Source organism: Schistocerca americana, chromosome 2, assembly GCF_021461395.2.
Source record: "Schistocerca americana isolate TAMUIC-IGC-003095 chromosome 2, iqSchAmer2.1, whole genome shotgun sequence".
Classification (NCBI taxonomy): Eukaryota; Metazoa; Arthropoda; class Insecta; order Orthoptera; family Acrididae; genus Schistocerca; species Schistocerca americana.
The window spans coordinates 442,239,819-442,260,963 of NC_060120.1; the positions used below are offsets into that span (position 1 = coordinate 442,239,819).

General features: G+C 45.1%; 1 protein-coding gene across 1 annotated transcript in view; it reads left to right on the forward strand.

Moving 5' to 3' along the window:
• Window positions 1-1,536: 1,536 nt before the first annotated feature.
• Window positions 1,537-21,145, forward strand: part of LOC124595986 (calpain-9-like) — a 1,013,088-nt gene continuing 993,479 nt past the window's right edge. Inside the window, exon 1 of the mRNA XM_047134930.1 lies at window positions 1,537-2,216. Coding sequence (XP_046990886.1) covers window positions 2,114-2,216 — 103 coding nt within the window. The 5' untranslated portion in view covers window positions 1,537-2,113. The remainder of the gene's footprint in view (window positions 2,217-21,145) is intronic.

Sequence of the window (21,145 nt, forward strand, 5' to 3'; positions counted from 1 at the left end):
GCCTGCCTGTCAGCGGACCACCCGGGTGACGAGAGACGCTGCGTGGGAAGTCCGCGTGTGAAGGAATAGCGACTTTTCACTGCATGCAATTAGAGAGGAAAATCGTAAGATAGAAATATGAGAGGGGGCTCATGCCACCTCTCAACGTGCCATTCGCCATACACTGACAGGTCGCTTGAGGATGTAGGTGTATGCAAAAGTCGCTTGACAGTCCCGATTTGTCGTTGACAGATACGCTGTACCCCACGCTCGCTCCTGCCCTTTGAGCCGTACCAACACCGACTCAAAGGAAGGCCTCGGCGCTTGTTCGTGACGTCACGTCAACTAGGCACGGCGAACGCCAGGTCTGTTGCAGGCATACTCATAATGGTGGTGTCTCCCTCTCTGACACAGGAAAATGTGAAACTATTGGCGGTAGTTGACCAACACACATTGTTCTGAGAGATTTCTGCAATCAATTAATTTTGCAATTCATTACACTTCTTAACAAATAGTGTACTCCTGAACTTAAATTTCCACCTGTTTTAAGGATTGACATACAAAAACAACTTCATGGCCCAGCAGCAACAGAATTCGTGCTTCTTTACCTTATTTGTAAATCTGAGGAAGTTACGTTTGTACTGGGTTGCTTCTACAAGAAACTGTCAACATATTGGTGCTCTTCTTTAGGTTTCTTGGTTGACTGTGGGGTGAGGAGCACTGAATGTTAATGAAATATCTTGCGATTGTACACGTTGGGGGATGGGGTGGGGGACAGAAGAAGAGGCAAAAGAGAGATACTTGTTTTATCAAATAAAATTTTTTGTCTTATAAAGTTTCTCCTTTCAGTTGCAAGAGGGGAATATTTATCTTTAATGTTTAAAAAAGTTTAAGCTCAGCAGTGTTTTTGATGTATGAAGATATTTTGTTTCCTGTTCAGAATTCCTTTCGTTGAAAACGACTGTAATCTAATGACTGGCAACAGTTGGACATTTACACATGTAAATTAGTTCACATTTCCAGTGACGATGTCAAACGAAAATAAATAAACAAATAAAAGAAACAAGTTCGTTGTGAGGGGGTTGGGGTAAGTTTCGATAAGAAAATGGATCAAGTAAATATAGTTGATTGAATGTAAAATTTCCGAAGCTTGCAATGGGGCAAAGCATCTTCTCATATTGATCTACGTTTGTGTCGACAGGATTCAGCAATACAGGAGTGTGATCTTCATTTGTAGCTTTACGATAGTAAGAAAATCTTTCATCTAAATAAAACTGCAGAATCCAAAACAATACCAAACATTTTGTCCAAAAAGAAGAGATTTATAGTGATAAACACTCCCAGGCGTTTCTGCCTGCAACAGACCAGGCGTTAGCCGTGCCTAGCTGACGTGACGTCGCCAACAAGCGCCTTTGAGTCAGTGTTGGCCGTACTCGGGCCTAGAATCGCACGGCAGGACAGGTGGTGCTGCCGCCTGGTGCGCGCTGTGGGAACGCGCGGCTGCTGCTGTGAAGGCGCAGCGGGCCGCGCCAGTCGCTCTCTGGCGGCAGCGCGGGCAAGTCGGCGGGCGGACGCGGACCGCGGCACGCGAACCCACCACCCACTGCGGCACGGCCGGCGTTCCCACAGGCAACGAACCGCGGGCGCGCTCCGCGACGACGACATCACCCCCGACGCGGCTTCGATCAGGCGGTCGACACGCGGTGGACGAAACCGTATCGATCGCGGGTGCCGGCGGGCTCGATTCTGCATTTGTTTACATTGAGGATCCAGCCGGTGTGAAGGTTCACGATATACACAGACGATAAGACTGGTGTTTTAAAGTGTCATTAAGCGTAATTTTTTTTTCATTTGACCCTGCGTCACGCGAAGTTGCGCAGTTGTGTTTGCTAACGACCTTCACTCTGAGAAATAATGTTTTTGTGCTAATTTAGGCTACCAGTTCCCTCAGTATCGCCATTCATCTGAGAGTGATTGGCGACGTGCCAGTAGGAAAGGAAATTAGCTGGTGTTGTACAGCTGTGTTATCTTTCCGAGTTCTTTTTGTCGTTGCGAGACGAGATCAGCCGGGCGGAAGTGATCTGCGCAAGAGGCGGTGACCGGAACATGAAGCTGTGCGCTGTCGGCGCCTGAAATGCAGCCACAGCAGAGCACGTCCAACATGAGGAACAGCCACCACCACAACCATAACCACCACCATGCCAACGGACATCTCAAGACCAACGGACACATCCCGAGTAAGTACCCACAGCTCTTGCTTCTCGCCTCGCCCCGGTTACAGCTTTCTGCTCTAGTTGACCACTCTGTAGACTTGTCGTGGACGCTGAATATGCGCATTTCAGTGTTTGTACTGCGAAGGAGTTGATTAAGAATTCAGAGCTCGACTACGCATGAAAATGGAATGGCACCAAGAGCGGGGTGTATTTCATACGAAACCCTCGCAACTAAGGTAGGTCTACGCTGAAATTCTGACATCATTTCTTCGGAACCGTATACTTTCTTTCCTGCATTTTGATTTTAGAAATGCTTCCCTGGAAGCTCCCAAGGAGAAGGAATGGATCTACTGTTATTTGTTTTATTTTAGGCGCACTAGCCTTTTCTGACGGTGTTATCCTATCTTGCTCTCTCTCTCTCTCTCTCTCTCTCTCTCTCTCTCTCTCGTTTTGTAGCACAGCCAACATCCTCCACAATGCACGTGAGATTTTATAGTCTTCGCCGATCCCTCAAGTATTTCCTACTACGGATCGTTTCACTGTTAGCTGGATGTGTTAGGAGTTGCTCAATTAATCTCTACCATCTCCAGGTAGGGGTTTAGCACATGTTCTTTCGTTTCAGCACATCTGGGTTCGAATATGATAGTGCCCCACCCAACGCCCCTCCAGTTCTTGGTTGTGGTGATGAATTCATCTCCAGCATAGCCTAAGGCCTATTTTAAGTGCATCAGACTTTTTTGACGGTGTGATCCTATCCCGCTCTCTCCCTGTTTTGTAGTACAGCCAAACATCCTCGACAATACACGTCAAATTTTATAGTCGACTGCACATGAAAATGGAATGCTTAGCTAATGTTATAAATGGCACCAAGAGTGGGATATATTTTATATGAAACCCTAGTAAAACTCTTTGTTTCCATATTTTTGGGAGGGATAATATGGACAGAAACAAGAAAAAATTCTCAGGTAAACATTGGCACTAAATTGGATATTTCAAGCGCAATGAGCACAGTACGCTGCTGATGTTTCGTTGCTATCTACAGGAGACATCTCCAAAGATACTCCGGCAATTGCAGCTAGTTGTATATGTATCTTTGGAGATAGCTGCCGCAAATGGGAAAGAAACGTCAGAAAATAGTTTTACACTGTGAACAAACCGATTAGACTGGAAATTTTAGCTGAAGAAAAATTTGGTTGTGAATTGGCGAAGCTAACGAATCTTAAAACGAAATAAAGGTCGTGGTAACATAGGAAACTGTAGCGTAATCCTAGGTCTACGTTTTTTCCATATTTAACTCTCTTTTCATTATAGAAGGTGTCCCACGAGGTGTGCTCAATATTTAGGGATACAACAGAAACGATCCTTCCAAGCAATAAAGTCTAGTAAACAGAGGCTCTAAAATGCCTATTTTAAGAGCTATGATCACTTCTCCATCTTCGATACTGTGAAATAAAGCTCTTTGCTTTCCATATTTTGGGAGGAGGTAATATGGACCAAAACAAAAAAAAAACTTCTCAAGGAAACATAGGCTCTAAATTGCACACCCCAAGAGCTACATGCACTTATTCGGTAGAAGAGATGCGTTTCACAGCAGCGAAGATGAGCAAGTGCTCATAGATCTTAAGGTACGGGTCTTAGACGCAATGTTACTAGACTTTTTGGCGTCGAATGATCATTCTTGTCATATCCGTGAACACAAGCTATTTCTCCTGCGACAGCCTGCATTTGGTTAAAACTGCACAGTGAATTAAGAAAAGCTATACTACGTAACCGATATAACCGCCAACGTGTTCTTTGGAGTACACTGTCGTCGCATAAATAACTATAGATGAATTACAAAAAAATGCAAGGGGGAGCGAAGAGCAGGTAGTAAATGTTGCGCAAATCTTCGTCACCTGGCTCTCAAGGAACATTGACACGGACGAGCTGACGCTACAGGACGAAGAGTTTCAGCAGCTGTAATGCCACCTGGTCTCGGACAGGACGTCCACTCGCGCAGAGTGTTTATGTCGGAGTTACAGGAGGGCCCGGCGAGTGCGTCCCCGGCCTCCCGCGCGGCTGCTCTCGCCTTGCGTAACCCACTGAGCGGCGACCCTTAGGCTTACGGGACCGCGCGCCGGTGCCGGGGTACCCAGCACCGGCTCAGCCCGGCACAGCGCAGCCAGGGTCACGCAGCGGGCTGCGCAGCCTGACCCACTTCCGCAGTCCTTCTTCCCAGCCGCCGCCCGCACTTAGCATCAGCGCTCTTCCTCACCGCTTTTGCGGCAGCAAAGAACCTAACAAGCACGAAATATCATTCATCGGCCAAATCTACAAATAATCATTTCTGGCGCAATAAAATTGAAACTAGGACGTACACAACGACGGCAGACGTCACATCACGAAAGAAAAAGTTTTCAAAATGGTTCAAATGGCTCTAAGCACTATGGGACTTAACATCTGAGGTCATCAGTCCCCTAAACTTAGAACTACTTAAACCTAACTAACCTAAGGACATCACACATATCCATGCCCGAGGCAGGATTCGAACCTGCGACCGTAGCAGCCGCGTAGTTCCGGACTGAAGCGCCTAGAACCGCTCGGACACCGCGGCCGGCCAAAAGTTTTCACTAAATTGGCATTACAGATAACCGAAAAATGGGATTGAACAGTTCGCCTCAGAAATCAAGCGTCCGAAAATTATAAGATGATTAAGTGACGAAAATGCACTGAAGCGCCAAAGAAATTGGTATAGGCATGCGTATTCAAATTCAGAGATATGTAAACAGGCAGAATACGGGCCGGCCGTGGTGGCCGAGCGGTTCTAGGCGCTACAGTTTGGAACCGCGCGACCGCTACGGTCGCAGGTTCGAATCCTGCCTCGGACATGGGTGTGTATGATGTCCTTAGGTTAGTTACGTTTAAGTAGTTCTAAGATTTAGGGGACTGATGACCTCAGAAGTTCCCATAGCGCTCAGAGCCATTTGAACCACTTTCTCAGAATACGGCGCTGCGGTCGTCAATGCCTATATAAGACAACAAGTGTTTCGCGCAGTTGTTAGATCGGTTACTGCTGCTACAATGGCACGTTGTCAAGATTTAAGTGAGTCTGAACGTGGCGTTACAGCCAGCGCTTGAGCGATGGGACCCAGCATCCCCTAGGTAGCGATGAAGCGCCGATTTTCTCATACGACCGTTTTACGACTGTACCGTGAATATCAGGAATCCGGTAAAACATCAAATCTCGGACATAGCTGCGCCCGGAAAAAGATCCTGTAAGAACGGGACCAACGACGACTGAAGAGAATCGTTCAACGTGACAGAATTGCAACCCTTCCGCAAACTGCTGCAGATTTCAACAAGCGTCAGCATGCGAACCATTCAACGAAGCATCATCGATGTACCCCTGATGACTGCACGACACAAAGCTTTACGCCTCGTCTGGGCCCGTCAACACCGACATTGGACTATTGATGACTGGAAACATGTTGCCTGGTCGGAAGAGTCTCGCTTCAAAGTGTACCTAACGGATACCTCATGAATCCATGGACCCTGCATGTGTGCACTGTAATGGCTTGAGGCGGGTGCAGTTGGAGTGATGTGGGACCCCTGATACGTCTGAAAAAATGTTCAAATGTGTGTGAAATCTTATGGGACTTAACTACTAAGGTCATCAGTCCCTAAGCGTACACACTACGTAACCTAAATTACCCTAAGGACAAACACACACACCCATGCCCGAGGGAGGACTCGAACCTCCGCCGGGACCAGCCGCACAGTCCATGACTGCAGCGCCTAGACCGCTCGGCTAATCCCGCCCGGCGATACGTCTAGATATGACTCTTACAGGTAACACGTACGTAAACATCCTGTCCCACCACCTGCATCCATTAATGTCCGTTGTGCATTCCGACGGACTTGGGCAATTTCAGCAGGACAACGCGACACCCCACACGTCCAGAATTGCTAGAAAGTAGCTCCAGGAATACTCTTCTTACTTTAAACACTTCCGTTGGCCGCCAAACTCCCCAGACATGTGGTTCAGAAGAGATCTCCACACCGTCGCACTCTTACGGATTTATGAATAGCCCTGCATATCGTCAATTCCCTCCAGCACTATCTGAGATGCTACTCGTGTACATGCCACGTCGTGTTACGGCAGTTCTGCGTGCTCGCGGGGGTCCTACCCGATATTAAACAGGTGTACCAGTTTCTTTGGCTCTTCAGTTTAAGCATCGAACAGTACTGAAACTCTGACCCATGCTTTTCACCGCCACTGCTCTATCAGCTGCACTGGCTCAGCAAGGTCAGCATGTCTCACAGATTGCCTCAAACGTTCGTCTTACTACCACCTTCTCCTCATCCTCTCCGAATTCCATCAGCAAGCTTCCACGATACTGCAGATAGTATGCTGGGTGATACTGTGCTGATGCTACAAACTTTCAGGACTGATGAAGAATAAATGTCAATTTGAGGTAAGAGGCCGTGGTCTGGAAACGACCGAGTCGAAAGTTATAAAAGAAAATCGTTGTGATACGTCTGTCAGTGGAATACGTGTAGCGCTACTGTTGTTGTTAAGATTTTAGGGTAGGCAACTTTCAGAGATGGTAGTATGGACCAAAAAAGGAAAAGAAGCCCAATAGACATGGGCTGTAAAACGCATACCTCAACGCCTATGAACACTTGTTCACCTTCGCAACTCCTAAACACATCTCTTATACTGAACAAATGCCCATAGCTCTTGAGGTATGAATATTAACGTCCTCATTTGCTAGATAATTTTTTTCTTGTTTTGGTCTTATGAAGAACAGTGCCGGTACATGTATTTTACTCTCAGAGCTATCACAAAGTTTTTGGCTTATAACTTTCGAGTCAGTCGTTTCCGGATCAGTGTTGGTTCAAATGGCTCTGAGCACTATGGGACTCAACTGCTGAGGTCATAAGTCCCCTAGATCTTAGAGCTACTTAAACCTAACTAACCTAAGGACAACACACACATCCATGCCCGAGGCAGGATTCGAACCTGCGACCGTAGCGGTCGCGCGGTTCCAGACTGTAGCGCCAGAACCGCTCGGCCACCAGCGGCCGGCTCCGGATCAGTGTCCCTAACTTCAAATTTACAAATTTACCCTTCTCTATCATACCTGGAAGTATGTATCATCATCTTGGGATCACCCTGTGTAGTAATGATCTCGGTTCTCCGCAGCGCCACGGTTGTTAGTGGTATGAAATTCTTCTAGTGGTAGTCGGAGTATACGCTGCATTGAATACTTTAAGTATTTTTAGTTCCAAACTTGCTGGAAGATTAAAATTGCGTCGGGGACCGGTACCCAAATCGGGAACGTTGCCTTCCGCAGGAAATGCAGTTAGCAACTGAGCTACCTAGGCACGACTCCCGATCCGCCCTCAAAGCTCCAATTTCGCTAAAACCTCTCTGCTACCTTATGAACTCAAGAGCAGTCTCTTTCATACCTTACGCTCTTGATAGGGTGAGACTATTTGAGTCGCTCCACCGAGTGAGGTGGCGCGGTGGTTAGCACACTGGACTCGCATTCTAGAGGACGACGATTCAAACTCACGTCCGACCATCCAGATTTAGGTTTTCCGTGGTTTCCCTAAATCGCTCCAGGCAATCGCCGGGATGGTTCCTTCCCTGTCCTCGATGAAATCCGAACTTGCTCTCCGTCCCTAATGACTTCGATGCCAACGGGACTTCAAAACCAATCTTCCTTCATTCCGGTTGTTGGTCGACTTTCTGGCTGTGAGTGGACGACGTTGTTAAGGCGCGTGTGGTCAGCACATCGCTCTCCCGGCCGGACACAACGAAAGCCACTTTTTTTCTCCTTCGAATAACTGCTCCGTCACTAAAGAACCCACCGAAGGAACCAAACCAGGGTGTGAGAACACCCTCAGCTTGGCAACTGGAGGACATCCAGCCCAAGGTTGTGACAGGGTTTTACAGAGAGTGCTCTACTGCACTGGCTCCTTACTTAGCTTGCATTTATCGCGAATCTCTTGCCCAACGTAAAGTCCCGAGTGACGCCTGTATGTAAGAAGGGTAGAAGGACGGATCCCCAAAATTACAGACCAATATCCTTAGCCTGGGTTTGTTGCAGGATTCTCGAACACATTCTCAGTTCGAATATAATGAATTTCCTTGAGACAGAGAAGTTGCTGTCGATGCATCAGCACGGCTTTAGAAAGCATCGCTCCTGCGAAACGCAACTCGCCCTTTTTCACATGATATCTTGTGAACCATGGATGAAGGGTATCAGACGGATGCCATATTCCTTGACTTCCGGAAAGCGCTTGACTCGGTGCCCCACTGCAGACTCCTAACTAAGGTACGAGCATATGGGATTGGTTCCCAAATATGTGAGTGGTCGAAGACTTCTTAAGTAATAGAACGCAGTACGTTGTCCTCGATGGTGAGTGTTCATCGGAGGTGAGGGTATCATCAGGAGTGCCCCAGGGAAGTGTGGTAGGTCCGCTGTTGTTTTCTATCTACATAAATGATCTTTTGGATAGGGTGGATAGCAATGTTCGGCTGTTTGCTGATGATGCTGTGGTGTACGGGAAGGTGTCATCGTTGAGTGACTGTAGGAGGATACAAGATGACTTGGACAGGATTTGTGATTAGCGTAAAGAATGGCAGCTAACTCTAAATACAGATAAATGTAAATTAATGCAGATGAATAGGAAAAAGAATTCCGTAATGTTTGAATACTCCATTAGTAGTGTAGCGCTTGACACAGTCACGTCGATTAAATATTTGGGCGTAACACTGCAGAGCTGTATGAAGTGGGACAAGCATATAATGGCAGTCGTCTTCGGTTCACTGGTAGAATTTTGGGAAGATGTGGTTCATCTGTAAAGGAGACCGCTTATAAAACACTAATACGACCTATTCATGAGTACTGCTCGAGCGTTTGGGATCCCTATCAGGTCGGATTGAGGGAGGACGTAGAAGCAATTCAGAGGCGGGCTGCTAGATTTGTTACTGGTAGGTTTGATCATCACGCGAGTGTTGCGGAAATGCTTCAGGAACTCGGATGGGAGTCTCTAGAGGAAAGGAGGCGTTCTTTTCATGAATCGCTACTGAGGAAATTTAGAGAACCAGCATTTGAGGCTGGCTGCAGTACAATTTTACTGCCGCCAACTTATGTTTCGCGGAAAGACCACGAAGATAAGATATGAGAGATTAGGGCTCGGTCAGGGGCATATAGGCAGTCATTTTTCCCTCGTTCTGTTTGCGAGTGAAACAGGGAGAGAAGATGCTAGTTGTTGTACGAGGTACCCTGCGCCACGCACCGTATGGTGGATTGCGGAGTATGTAAGTAGATGTAGATTTGGGATTATTCTGGTAACTGACACGACTTCAGATCCAGAAATTCTGAGACGAATTTAATTCGTGGTTCGCATTCAACAAATTATACATCTTCTTGGCACGCTAGTTGGCGGACGCAGTGCACATTATGGTCACTTTGCTTTTCAACTATCGAATAGCTCTTGGAGCTTGGTGTTGTTGTTGTTGTTGTTGTTGTTGTTGTGAAAGACGTGAGACCGTGCAGGGCAGCCTTGGGCCAGCAGTGGGAAGCAGCAACCGCAGTGGCGCAGTCTACAAGGTAGCGAAACTTCGGCGGTCCTCAGCAGTCGCGCAACGGGCCACCCGTGGTGCAGCTGCCGGTGTCCGCGACGTAGCCGACATTCCTGCAGACTGCTGCAGTGCTCGCTCCTGCACGCGGTGTACCTGTAAAGGCCGGGTGTCAAGGCAGCCAGACACACGTTCACCGACTGCTCAAACGTGGAGACAGAACTAGTCGTCGTAGCTGTCTTGTCATGCCTCTGAGCGCAGCTAGAAAATGAACGTCTCCTTTTCTACTACGTCTCCTGTTTACGTATATGAAATAGTAGTAATTATTGCCAGAAGCTTCTGGGGTTCGACTGCAAGAGCTTTCTGAAAGCAGTTACGCACTGAGAGTGGCAAAAAGACCGAAAACTAGAGAGGATCTCAAGCAAGAATGCGGGAAGACCGGAAAGCGCGTTGTATAACGAAGAAAAGGCGACGAAGCTAGAACGCAAAAACACAAAGGGCGCGGTACAGACTGTCGGAAAATGATGCTATTAGCATCTGGATAGGGAAGAAGGGAAATGTATGAGTAGTAGCACAACCTAAATTGGATAAGTATTGGTGAATCTCCTCGGAATTATTTGAGACCGATAGCTTATAAGAGGATTTCAGTTCTGTTCCTGCTATTTACGAGTCTAATCTCCTAGGCATAAAATCTGAGCCACAAGGGGAAGTCGGGCACTCGTGATGACTGGGTGTTGTGTGATGTCCTTAGGTTAGTTAGGTTTAAGTAGTTCTAAGTTCTAGGGGACTGATGACCATAGATGTTAAATCCCATAGTGCTCAGAGCCATTTGAACCTTTTTTTTTTAAGTCGGGCAACACAAACAGGTAGCGTTCGTCTGCAGACATAACGTCGAAGGCACTGTGTTTTTGGACTCATTCTGGTTTCCATCATACGACGTACCTCTGTTTATCTACTTGTTCTTTCCGCTATATCGTCGAAAACTGATAGTTTTAGACCGTGGCTGTGTACAAAATACAGGTTAATTTTTACGAGGAATATTTCTGATATCGCCATCTTTATATACATTTCTCAAATAGCAAATACTTTTTGGTTTGTGTGTGGTGTTTTAAAGTACATGTACATCAGATAAATAATTCAAAAACACTTCAGTATTTCGTGAACACAAGGAACAACATTGAGTAGAGTAACGCGGGATTTCCAATTTTCGACGGCACCTACCCACGTAAGAACTTCTGCCACATGAGGGAATAAAAAAGGGAAATGTCAACACCAACAAATGTATATCTAGATGTGAACACCTGTCTGAAGATGAAGCTATAAGTTCGAAGCCGGTAACGGCTCTGATTGTGTAAGTACATAGCATTATCAGTACTGGATGGTCGCTGTTTTCTTTCTCGCAGGAATCGACCTATACTCATTCTTTATTTTGTTTCGTTTGGGGGTGCACTCAGCCTCGTGATGCCAATTGAGGAGCTACTCGACCTAATAATAATGGCTTCGGTCAAGAATACCATCATAACGACCGGGAGAGCGGTGTGCTGCACGCCCCTCGTATCCGCATCCTCCCCTGAGGATGACACGGCGGTCGGATGGTACCGGTAGGCAACTCGTGGCCCGAAGACCGAGTGCTTTTTGAAGATGGAGTTTGGCTGACCACCCACTCATAATGCTGAGAATCAAATTCGAGTTTCAGGCGTCATTCGTTCCCAAGACATTTGAATACACATTAGCGAAACAAATTTATTAAAAGGATCAAAGAAATATAGCCGACAATTATGGGCTTACTTGTCTTGCTACTATCCTTCGCAAAGTTGTCGGGATTCCTTCAGTTTGTGTTGTTTGCCAGCAGTAGCAATTAAAATGCGAAGGATTGTATTTTTTTAATAAAGACTGTCCGTGGATGGTACTTGGAGAAAACAGTTACGTTGCCACAGATACTTCCTTCGCAGGCGATAGCAGAAGAGGGGCGTGAAAGGCCGCGAGTCGGCAACAGGTGGCTGCAGCGGCGCAAGTAGAGCGCGACGGCCGGGCGGCCGCAGGCGCAGCGCGGCGCCACCGTCGCAGCCGGCGCACGCAGTCACGCACCTCACTGACGTAACGCACGTCGCCAGTACTTCCTCGCAACACTCGAGGCTCTGAGCGGTTGCCAAAAGGAGTGCAGGAAACGCCACACCCTTACCTATCGAGCTGCAGTGAAAGCGATAGCCTTTCGCACGCTTGATAGCTCTCCTGGAAATGAGGCTGTAGCCTTAATTGCAAATCGTAGACTATGTTAGTGACGAGTGCGCTGAAAAGACGTCGTACGCTTTAAAACAAATACGATCTGGTCGGTTCGAAATACAATGGTAGGTAAATGTTTCATCTCTACCTTTTTTTAATTTTAAAAAAATGGTTAAAAGGCTCTAAGCAGTATGGGGCTTAACATCTGAGGTCATCAGTCTCCTAAACTTAGAACTACTTAAACCTAACTAACCTAAGGACATCACACACATCCATGCCCGAGGCAGGATTCGAAGTTCTAGGGGACTGATGACCTCAAATGTTAAGTGCTCAGAGCCATTTTTTTTTTTCGAAATCTGTTGCAATTTGCAAAAGGGTTGCTCTTCTGTCACATTGAACGATTCTATTCAGTCGCCGTTGGTCCTGTTCTTGCAGGATCTTTTTCCGCCCGCAACGATGTCGGAGATTTGATGTTTTACCGGGTTCCTGATATCCTCGGTACATTCTTGAAATGGTCGTACGGGAAAATGCCCCCTTAATCGCTACCTCGGAGATGCTGTGTCCCATCGCTCGTGCGTCGACCATAACACCGCGTTCAAACTCACTCAAATCTTGATAAGCTGCCATTGTAGCAGCAGTAACCAATCTAACAAGTGAGCCAGACACTTGTCTTATGTAGGCGTAGCCGTCCGCAGCGCCGCATTCTGCCTATTTATATATCTCCGTATTTGAATACGCATACCTGTACCGGTTTCTTTGATGCTTTAGTGTCATAATAATAATTTGTTTACATTAATGCTTGGCAAATAGCTTTAGAACAACTCCAAGAAATAGCAATTAAGAAAAAAATCATCATTTTAAAAATATTTGTCCGAAAATATGAGGAGTTCTTGTGTCATACAGTTAATTTAAGACGTACAACAGCAACAAACTCTCATGACTTTGACAGCATTGTAATTTACATGATATAAAACTGAAGTGTGTACTCACCAGTATCGGTTTTATCTTGGCACTACGGTTGTGAACACAGGACTGCAGGCTATGGTTATGTGAGTTGTAAATTCGGTAGTAGTGCTGTTTATTTCAGTCTTTTCTGTATCCGTTCTGAATAGTCAGTCTTTTTGGTAATTTTTTTTCCTAGTGGGCAGGCTCAGTGAGAAACTGAAATGTATTTTGCGTTAAACATGGCTTGCAATTTTCTAGAATTCCTCGCCGGTTTTGTGACTCTTACTTTTCGTACTATTTTACTTCACAGAAGTTAGCTGAGAAATTAGTACACGTAAAAATATAAATGGTTTCACTAAAACATTATTTTTTGGAAGGGTGGAGGGGGAGGGGCGTAGGTTAGCAGTGGACAGGTAACCTTAGTGTGGATAGTCTTGTTAGTGGATTTGTTACATCTTGTAAGCGTTCTGCCAACAAAATGCAATCTTTGTTTTGCCTTCCCCACAACATTATCTAAGAGATCGCTCCAATTTAAGTGTATCGTAATTGTTGTCCGTGGTATTTAACTGAACTGGCAGTCTTTAGATTTGTGTGATTTATCGGCTGACGGAATGAGACACTGTTGATAGTGATTCGCGTGTGGAGTATGGACTTTAAGCTCGGTTGGAACCTGTTTAACGGATTCCTCGTGTGTACGATTTCACACTATTCATTATTTAGGGTCAATTTCTACTTTTCGCACTATGTATCCTGTCTAAATCATTTTGCAGTTGATTTTGATCTTCTGGTGACTTCAGCATAAGCTGAAAGACAGCATCGTCTGAAAAAAAAATCCTAAGAGGATTGCTCAGACTGTCTCCTAAATAATTTATACCGATTATCGTATCTTTTCTTTGATTACTTATTTATAATTGTATTATTAGTAGACCAAAATTTATTGCACGTGGACATGGCGTGCTTCGGTCGGCTTATCTTGACTTTCTGTCGTGATATTTCAGCAGGACACCCCGAACCACTTGACAGACCATCCACAATACGATGCGATTTCTTTAGTCAGCACCGTGTTTGTTTAGTGTAACGTCACCACGTGTTTCCGACAACGGCCAGTGAAGGCCAAGTGCAATAATATCGTGGACGGGTAGTAGTCTTGTCACAGTCATCCAACGATACCAACACATAACGGACACGTCATCCAAATCTTCGAGACACGTACTGATGGACCAACTTAGCTAAGAGTTCAACAAGGAAGTTGTGGAAAAATTGACCTCAACGTACATTGATTGTGAAGGCCGTACATGACGAGTCAGCACCTTAGAGACACTTTGCATGTGTTAGCACGTACCAGTGGACTTCTGTTGCAGTCTACACTTCACTGATACTGACTGCAGGAGGGCCATGACGTGTCAGCTGTTAGGGTAATCCGTTTAGATCCAGTTGCTGACATGTTTTGCGAATGTGCAGGACTGGAAATGCGCAGTAAGCATACTATTGCAAAGACCGCTAGGACGTTATATGGAGTAGGTATCTCCAGATATAGCACCAGTAGCTCAGCCTACATCTATACGATTTTTGTGTGATAGGAGTGGGTGGCGTAGTAAAAGCCTATTTACACTAATGCGTGAGCTCCAAAACGTGTTCTGCGACTGGGCCTTCATTTTTTTTTTTAATCTCATTTTGTTCGTTTTTGTTCGTTGTATCTGCTCTGGGCGGACGTCGAAAGACACCCATTTCAGTTCGTTGTTGATCCATTAACTCAGTTTTTTTTTATTACAGAGGGCACCTAGCCCTCTGACCGAACACGCTGAGCTACCGTGCCGGCTCATTTGAATCCTGATAGACAAGTGTGTGACCATCGGTGCTGTCGAAGTCATCTGCAGACGTCGACAGTTGTGAAGCTTCCACCACTGTTCATAGCAATACTCCCACTAAAGTCTAACAGATCAACATTCGTTATGTTTATCAAATAGATAAGAATATATATTGTGTTATCTTCAACTGAAAATAACAGATGTATCAGACATCATCGCATATCCATAAAATAAAAAAATGCGGGTGTTTATCTACCTGGTCATATTTTCTTATGAGACATGTAATGTTTCCTGATTGCACATTTACCAACCTTCCTTTTTACAGTTGTGCGATGAGTGCTGCCAACAAATACTGCATGTCTCATAACAAATGCTGATTCTAAGCGTCTTCTGTTCAATGTATGTAAAAATCTGGAGGTTCGAGTCCTCCCTTGGGCATGGGTGTGTGTGTTTGTCCTTAGGATAATTTAGATTAAGTAGTGTGTAAGCTTAGGGACTGATGACCTTAGCAGTTAAGTCCCATAAGATTTCACACACATTTTTTTTGAAAAAATCTGAGGTGATCGGAATAAACTTATTCGTTACCCCGTACTGAACAGTAAGAGTAGGCCTAGAACGAAATAGCGAAAGCAGAGGCAATGCAAATCAAGATCGTTAGGCTGGGCTTGTAGTCGTTTCTCCCAAATATCGGGCATGGATGTGTGTGATGTTCTTAGGTTAGTTAGGTTTAATTAGTTCTAAGTTCCAGACGACTGATGACCTCAGAAGTTAAGTCGCATAGTGCTCAGAGCCATTTGAACTATTTTCTCCCAAATATAATTTTATATTGTTTCCAGCGCGTCATTTTGATACGTAAGAGAAGTACGTAGAAGTGTGGGACCAAGGGCGGCGATGCGGTGTGTGAGAGACTGTACTCGCATTCGTGAACTGCGAGATTCATAGCCTGGTCGACCAGTTCATGCTTTTGTATAAGAAGAGGAATGAGTCGCTTGGTGTTGTTCGGCAGCTAACTGGAAAGGATTTCTACTTTCATGCACTTTGGCTCCCGCAGTGCAGGTGTTCAACTAGTTTAATACAGACGATGGTGATGAATGAATATGTTATACAGTGTTGTCGATGTTACTGGTGTTGAAGAAAGAACATGAATCCCGACGCCGAGGTACTACTGACTTCTATTGTGGATGGCCAATTTGATGCTGTCGAGCTTAAAGTCCCGATGCATTCATTACGCACTAGCGAAATGTTTAGGATTTACCCAGGGCCACTGGCATACAATCTAATGACGTTTGACTTTTCGCTAACACCTGTGCTCCACTTGATGGTCAAATTCCGGTAATGAAAAGTTCCTTCTACCCTCACAATTTAAACCATATTAGACTCATCACTCATCTATAAAATGAAGGTAGGTGTTTAACTATAATATTTTGTTTTGAGAACATCAGTGCACTAGTACCCTTGAACGACCTCGGCACCAAGGAGGACGCTGATTAAATTTTCTGTCGTTTCTTCTGAATCATTTGAGGAGAACACCGAAATTATCCTTTCGATATGGTCAGGACAATTATTTTTTTCCAATTGAGCTAGTCCTCTGTGCGTAGTGATTTCAGTGTCGGTGAGACGTTAAAATAAGAAAGGTGTCTTTCTTGTATTACACGAAACATTACAGACAACATAAAGCTTCCAAATTATTGCTGCTGATTATTCGTGCAACACACAAGATCGATTTCGGAAAATTCGTCCCACCACCTTATATATCTGGGAAGCCAGTCCCATCTATGTTGATTCAGTGAAACGCGTTCATGCATGGACAGCTGTTGCGCAATGGTATTCTCCCATACCACTTTACCACGAAGTTATTTAGAAATTACATGAAAATTTCTATTTTTTTATTTTGCTAAGCATATGAAATCCAACTGACCGTGGAGCGTACGATCCACGCATGGACGTATTTTGTTGAATCGACGTAGATGTGACTGGTTTCCCAGATGCATCTGATGACGGGATGAGTATTCTGAAACCGAGCATGCGTTTTGTACGAATATTCAATATGAATAAAGTGCAGCGGGAGATAGTCTGTAAGCTATCACATAACAAAATGCATTGCGTGGTAACATCTCGCATGCTTTCCAACTTCAATCGTAGGCAGACATTTTGTCGTAATTTTTTAATAAAATGTTAAAGTAGTAATTAAGTGAGGAAACTCGATCTGAGATAACGTCACACATAAGAATCAAATGTACATCTCTGTCTACCTTCTTATGTTCTCCCTTCCGTAGGTGAAACAATATGTACCCATTTTTTTTTGGAGAAAGAGTTCGTTTCCGCCGTTAGAGTGTAACCGCTCACAAGTTGTCTATAGACCCCATTGTACCGTACTATAGCAGTAAACTTAGAAAATTTGTAGAACTGCAGAAGTTCTGAAGTGTTAAGATTAGGCGTCACGTAAGTCTCTTCGGGTTTGCTGCCGGATCCTAAAATCAACTTGACTTGATATTTCGGCGATCCAACTGGTCGCCATCTTCAGGAAAATGCTGCTGTTGGATCGCCGAAATATCGAGTCAAGTAAAAGCAGCATTTTCCTGAAGATGGCGACCAGTTGGATCGCCGAAATATCGAGTCAAGCTGATTTTAGGATCCGGCAGCAAACCCGAAGAGACTTTCAAGACTTATTACGCCGGGAAAGCCTACGTAACCACATAGACGTCACGTACTTAAACATGTTGTGTATATGTTGGAAAAAAAACCAAAAAGATACATAAAAAATTTTATTATTATTTTACAAATGACGTTAATTTCATTTAAAGTTGTGTTCCCAGATCCTATCTCAATTGCACAATCCAAATATTTGTGCTCCACATTTAACTATCTTTCTTGGAGCGCACGATCGTAAATTAGAAAAACAGGGGTGGGTCGTATAGCTGCTGAGTGCCTCCGAGATGCCATCGTCAACTACTATGGAGAGATTAAAATCCGTGTCTTACTTTCGAACAGGCTCTAGTATTTATTATGTTCTTAAGCCAGGTTTCAGTAGCTAACTGAACTTATATCCACTTAGATTTCGAAATACGATTTGGATCTGCCACTAATGGAGTTCATGCGATGTTTCGCAGCTGATTGGAAATAATTTATTTTAGTTGGGTGTTGGTCTTGCTGGGTACAGATTCGTTATATTCACAGAGGAGATCCGCGGGAGTATAACGGGACAGCCGTCGGGAATCGAAACGGACCCCACCCAGCGAAGGCAGCCAGCTTTTTTTGAAATGGAGCCACTTACTATCAGATTGCAACCGGTCACCGCTCAGCTGGTGCAATTTATCCTCGCCGTAAGGTAGCTGTCTGCGCTGCACGGGTCACTTTCTGGAGCGTGGCGAAGGGCACTTCATGTTGGGCTCTTGCCACACTGATTTCTGAAACACCAAAAAGTACATGCTTCAAAAAATGGTTCAAATGGCTCTGAGCACTATGGGACTTAACTACTAAGGTCATCAGTCCCCTAGAACTTAGAACTACTTAAACCTAACTAACCTAAGAACATCACACACATCCATGCCCGAGGCAGGATTCGAACCTGTGACCTAGCGGTCGCGCGGTTCCAGACTGTAGCGCCTAGAACCGCTCGGCTACCCAGGCTGGCTACATGCTTCCAGTTACTGGATACACAAAGGCTATCAGTGGACTTGTTCATTACCAGAGTGTTGCTTTCGCAGTCGCGAGATGCAAGTCAGAGTTATCTTGACGATTAGACTCTCTAATGAGCCGCATGCACTCTTTTGCTAGAACCAGAGCATTCGTAATATCAAAGTAATGCAGCAGACGAAATCGTTGCAATGTAACATCGGTTCTGTTATTTTCAACTTTATATAGCTATGACTGATGACGTACTATTGTAAAATTAACGGTCGTTACGCGAAACAAGCGCCGCAGTGTTAGATCACCATAAAAATTAAATACAAACAGCTAAAGAAAAAAGAATGAAAGATTTATTATTGTTAAATATCTAAATTATGTGTTTTGGCTTATCCGTCAAAAGATAACAGTCTGCTGTGGAGTATTACTCTGGGCTGTAAGCATTCCTCGTTCTCAAAATATGATGGAAATTAAATCCAACTTATTTTAATGTAAAGAAACAGAAAACCAGCAAAAAAAAATAAACAACACAAATAAAAAACAAAACAACTTTCAGCACAGCGGGAGTAGCACCAAAGGAGCCTCCCAGCTGGACGTCCGCGTGCGACAGACGTAGCTAGCGCGGTCAAGAGTCGCACGCCTTCAGTCCGTGCAGAGGTTTGATATCCAGTCTAGCATGTGGCGCACACTCTGATGATTACGCACTGTGCACCATTGCCTCTGCTCTGTTTCCACCCTTGCCTCTGCTCTCTATGCTCGTTCATTTAATTTTGTTTTAACAAGCAGAGTTCTAACTGATCTGCGATTGCGGTATCACGAGTTACGGAGCTCGAATATTAACTTGCAGAGGTGCTTCGTGAAGTTGTGCTGACGAAGGACGCTCAAAGGAAGCGCCACGTGTTGTCGGGCAGCGCTACGTCGAGTACGACACTCTGATTACACAGGTGCGCAAAACTGGAACAGCGATTGTGTCACAGCTGGGTTCCGTGCGAGGCAGAGCATTATTTTTTTTTTATTTTCGGACAAAGAATGGATTATAAGTCTGTAGCGCTATTTGAGGCAATGTAGAAAAACGTTTGTGCCGTAGACGTCATGTGCTATACGACATTCGCAGTCTCAGCGTGCAGAATATGCGGAATGACTGTAGAGGCAGTTCATATTTAAAGTTACATATAAATATTCAGGTGGTTTTGTAATACTATTACAAACTTTAAGGGTGATGGAGAAGGGTAAATGTATCAGCTTGAGGTAAGGGACCCTAGTTCGGAAACGACCGAGTCGAAATGTACAAGCAGAAACTTTCTCAAGTTCCGCCTTAGCCTTGCGCTGCGCTCAAACTAAGGACTCCAACTTCCGAACCTGGATCATGACGTATACAATTCTTGATGATTCCTCCCCGATACCGTCAGATAGTGTCTTCTCTTGACGGAGTAGTAACGGGGCACTCAGAGAGACAGTAAATCCTAAGTCTACGGTAAAATAACAATGAATTCCATTTATGTGCACGTGTTCTACAAGCTGCTACATTTACAACAGTTGTTCAAAGCGCCATCCCCAGGCGTCAATGCAGGCGTGACATCGTCGCACAAAGTTTTCTCTTACCCGATCTATTATCCCCGGTGTCGTTTGAACAGTGTCGCAGTCAGCGAGAATTCTTGCCAGGACACTCTCCTCAGTCTCACTTTACACGTGGCCCCAGAAGAAGAGGTAAGTTGGGTGCTGGCCGCGACACAGGACCTCTTCTGGCTATCCACTTTCAGGGAACGTCTGATCAAGGCTCAGTCCAAAGTTGTAACCACAAATATAGACGAATAACAACTGGGGTATGTTCCAGGAACCTGGGTAGTTTGCGTCTCATAACACTGTACACACTAGCTCATTTAAGAGGGGAGGAAGAAGGAACTGGCGTAGTACGTAATCAAATGGCTCTGAGCACTATAGGACTTAACATCTGAGGTCATCAGTCCCCTAGAACTTAGAACTACTTAAACCTAACTAAGCTAAGGACATCACACACATCCATGCCCGAGGCAGGATTCGAACTTGCGACCGCAGCATGGGGATTCTCAGCGGCCCAAACATGACTACTGCGACTATTTGACAATCCGTCTCTGATAAAACGGTTTCATCTGCGGAAAGTACATATGCAGGGAAGTGAGGATGGACTGTAAAGCGCTGCAAAAATTATTGACTGATACGACACGAGGTCGGAAGTCAGCAGGCCTCAAAGCATGCATTTTCTGTGGATGGTAGAGGTGTAGTTGGATTATCCGTAATATTGCCACACAATATTCTGCGAAACAGTCATTTCAACTGCAACTGACCGAGTACTGATTGCAGATCCACTCGAGCAAGCAATACACCTCCAAGTCGGCAGTCCATGTAGTTCGTCTTTCTCCTCGGAGTTGTATTGTGGTACCTGTTGCCTTGTTTTGCTTAATCGTTATCACAATCTTGGATATATGGTGCGAGCCGGATGTCTTCTACGCGGATATTTGGTCCTGTACGAGCTTTCCATTTCTCTGCTGCATCCTTTTGCTTGAGCAAACACGAAAATCATGTCTGCAAGTTCCGTCACCGGATACAACTCAATCTGAATAGAGCTGATCGGCGTTAGCACTTCAACCTGGAAGCACAGACCGCAGTCTAATACAGTACAGACATTCTCCACCGGCGCCTATTAATCAAATTGCGTGCATATGGAGTATCGTCTCAGTTGTGTGACTCGATTCGTGGTTTTCTCTCAGAGAGGTCACAGTTCGTAGTGACAGACGGTA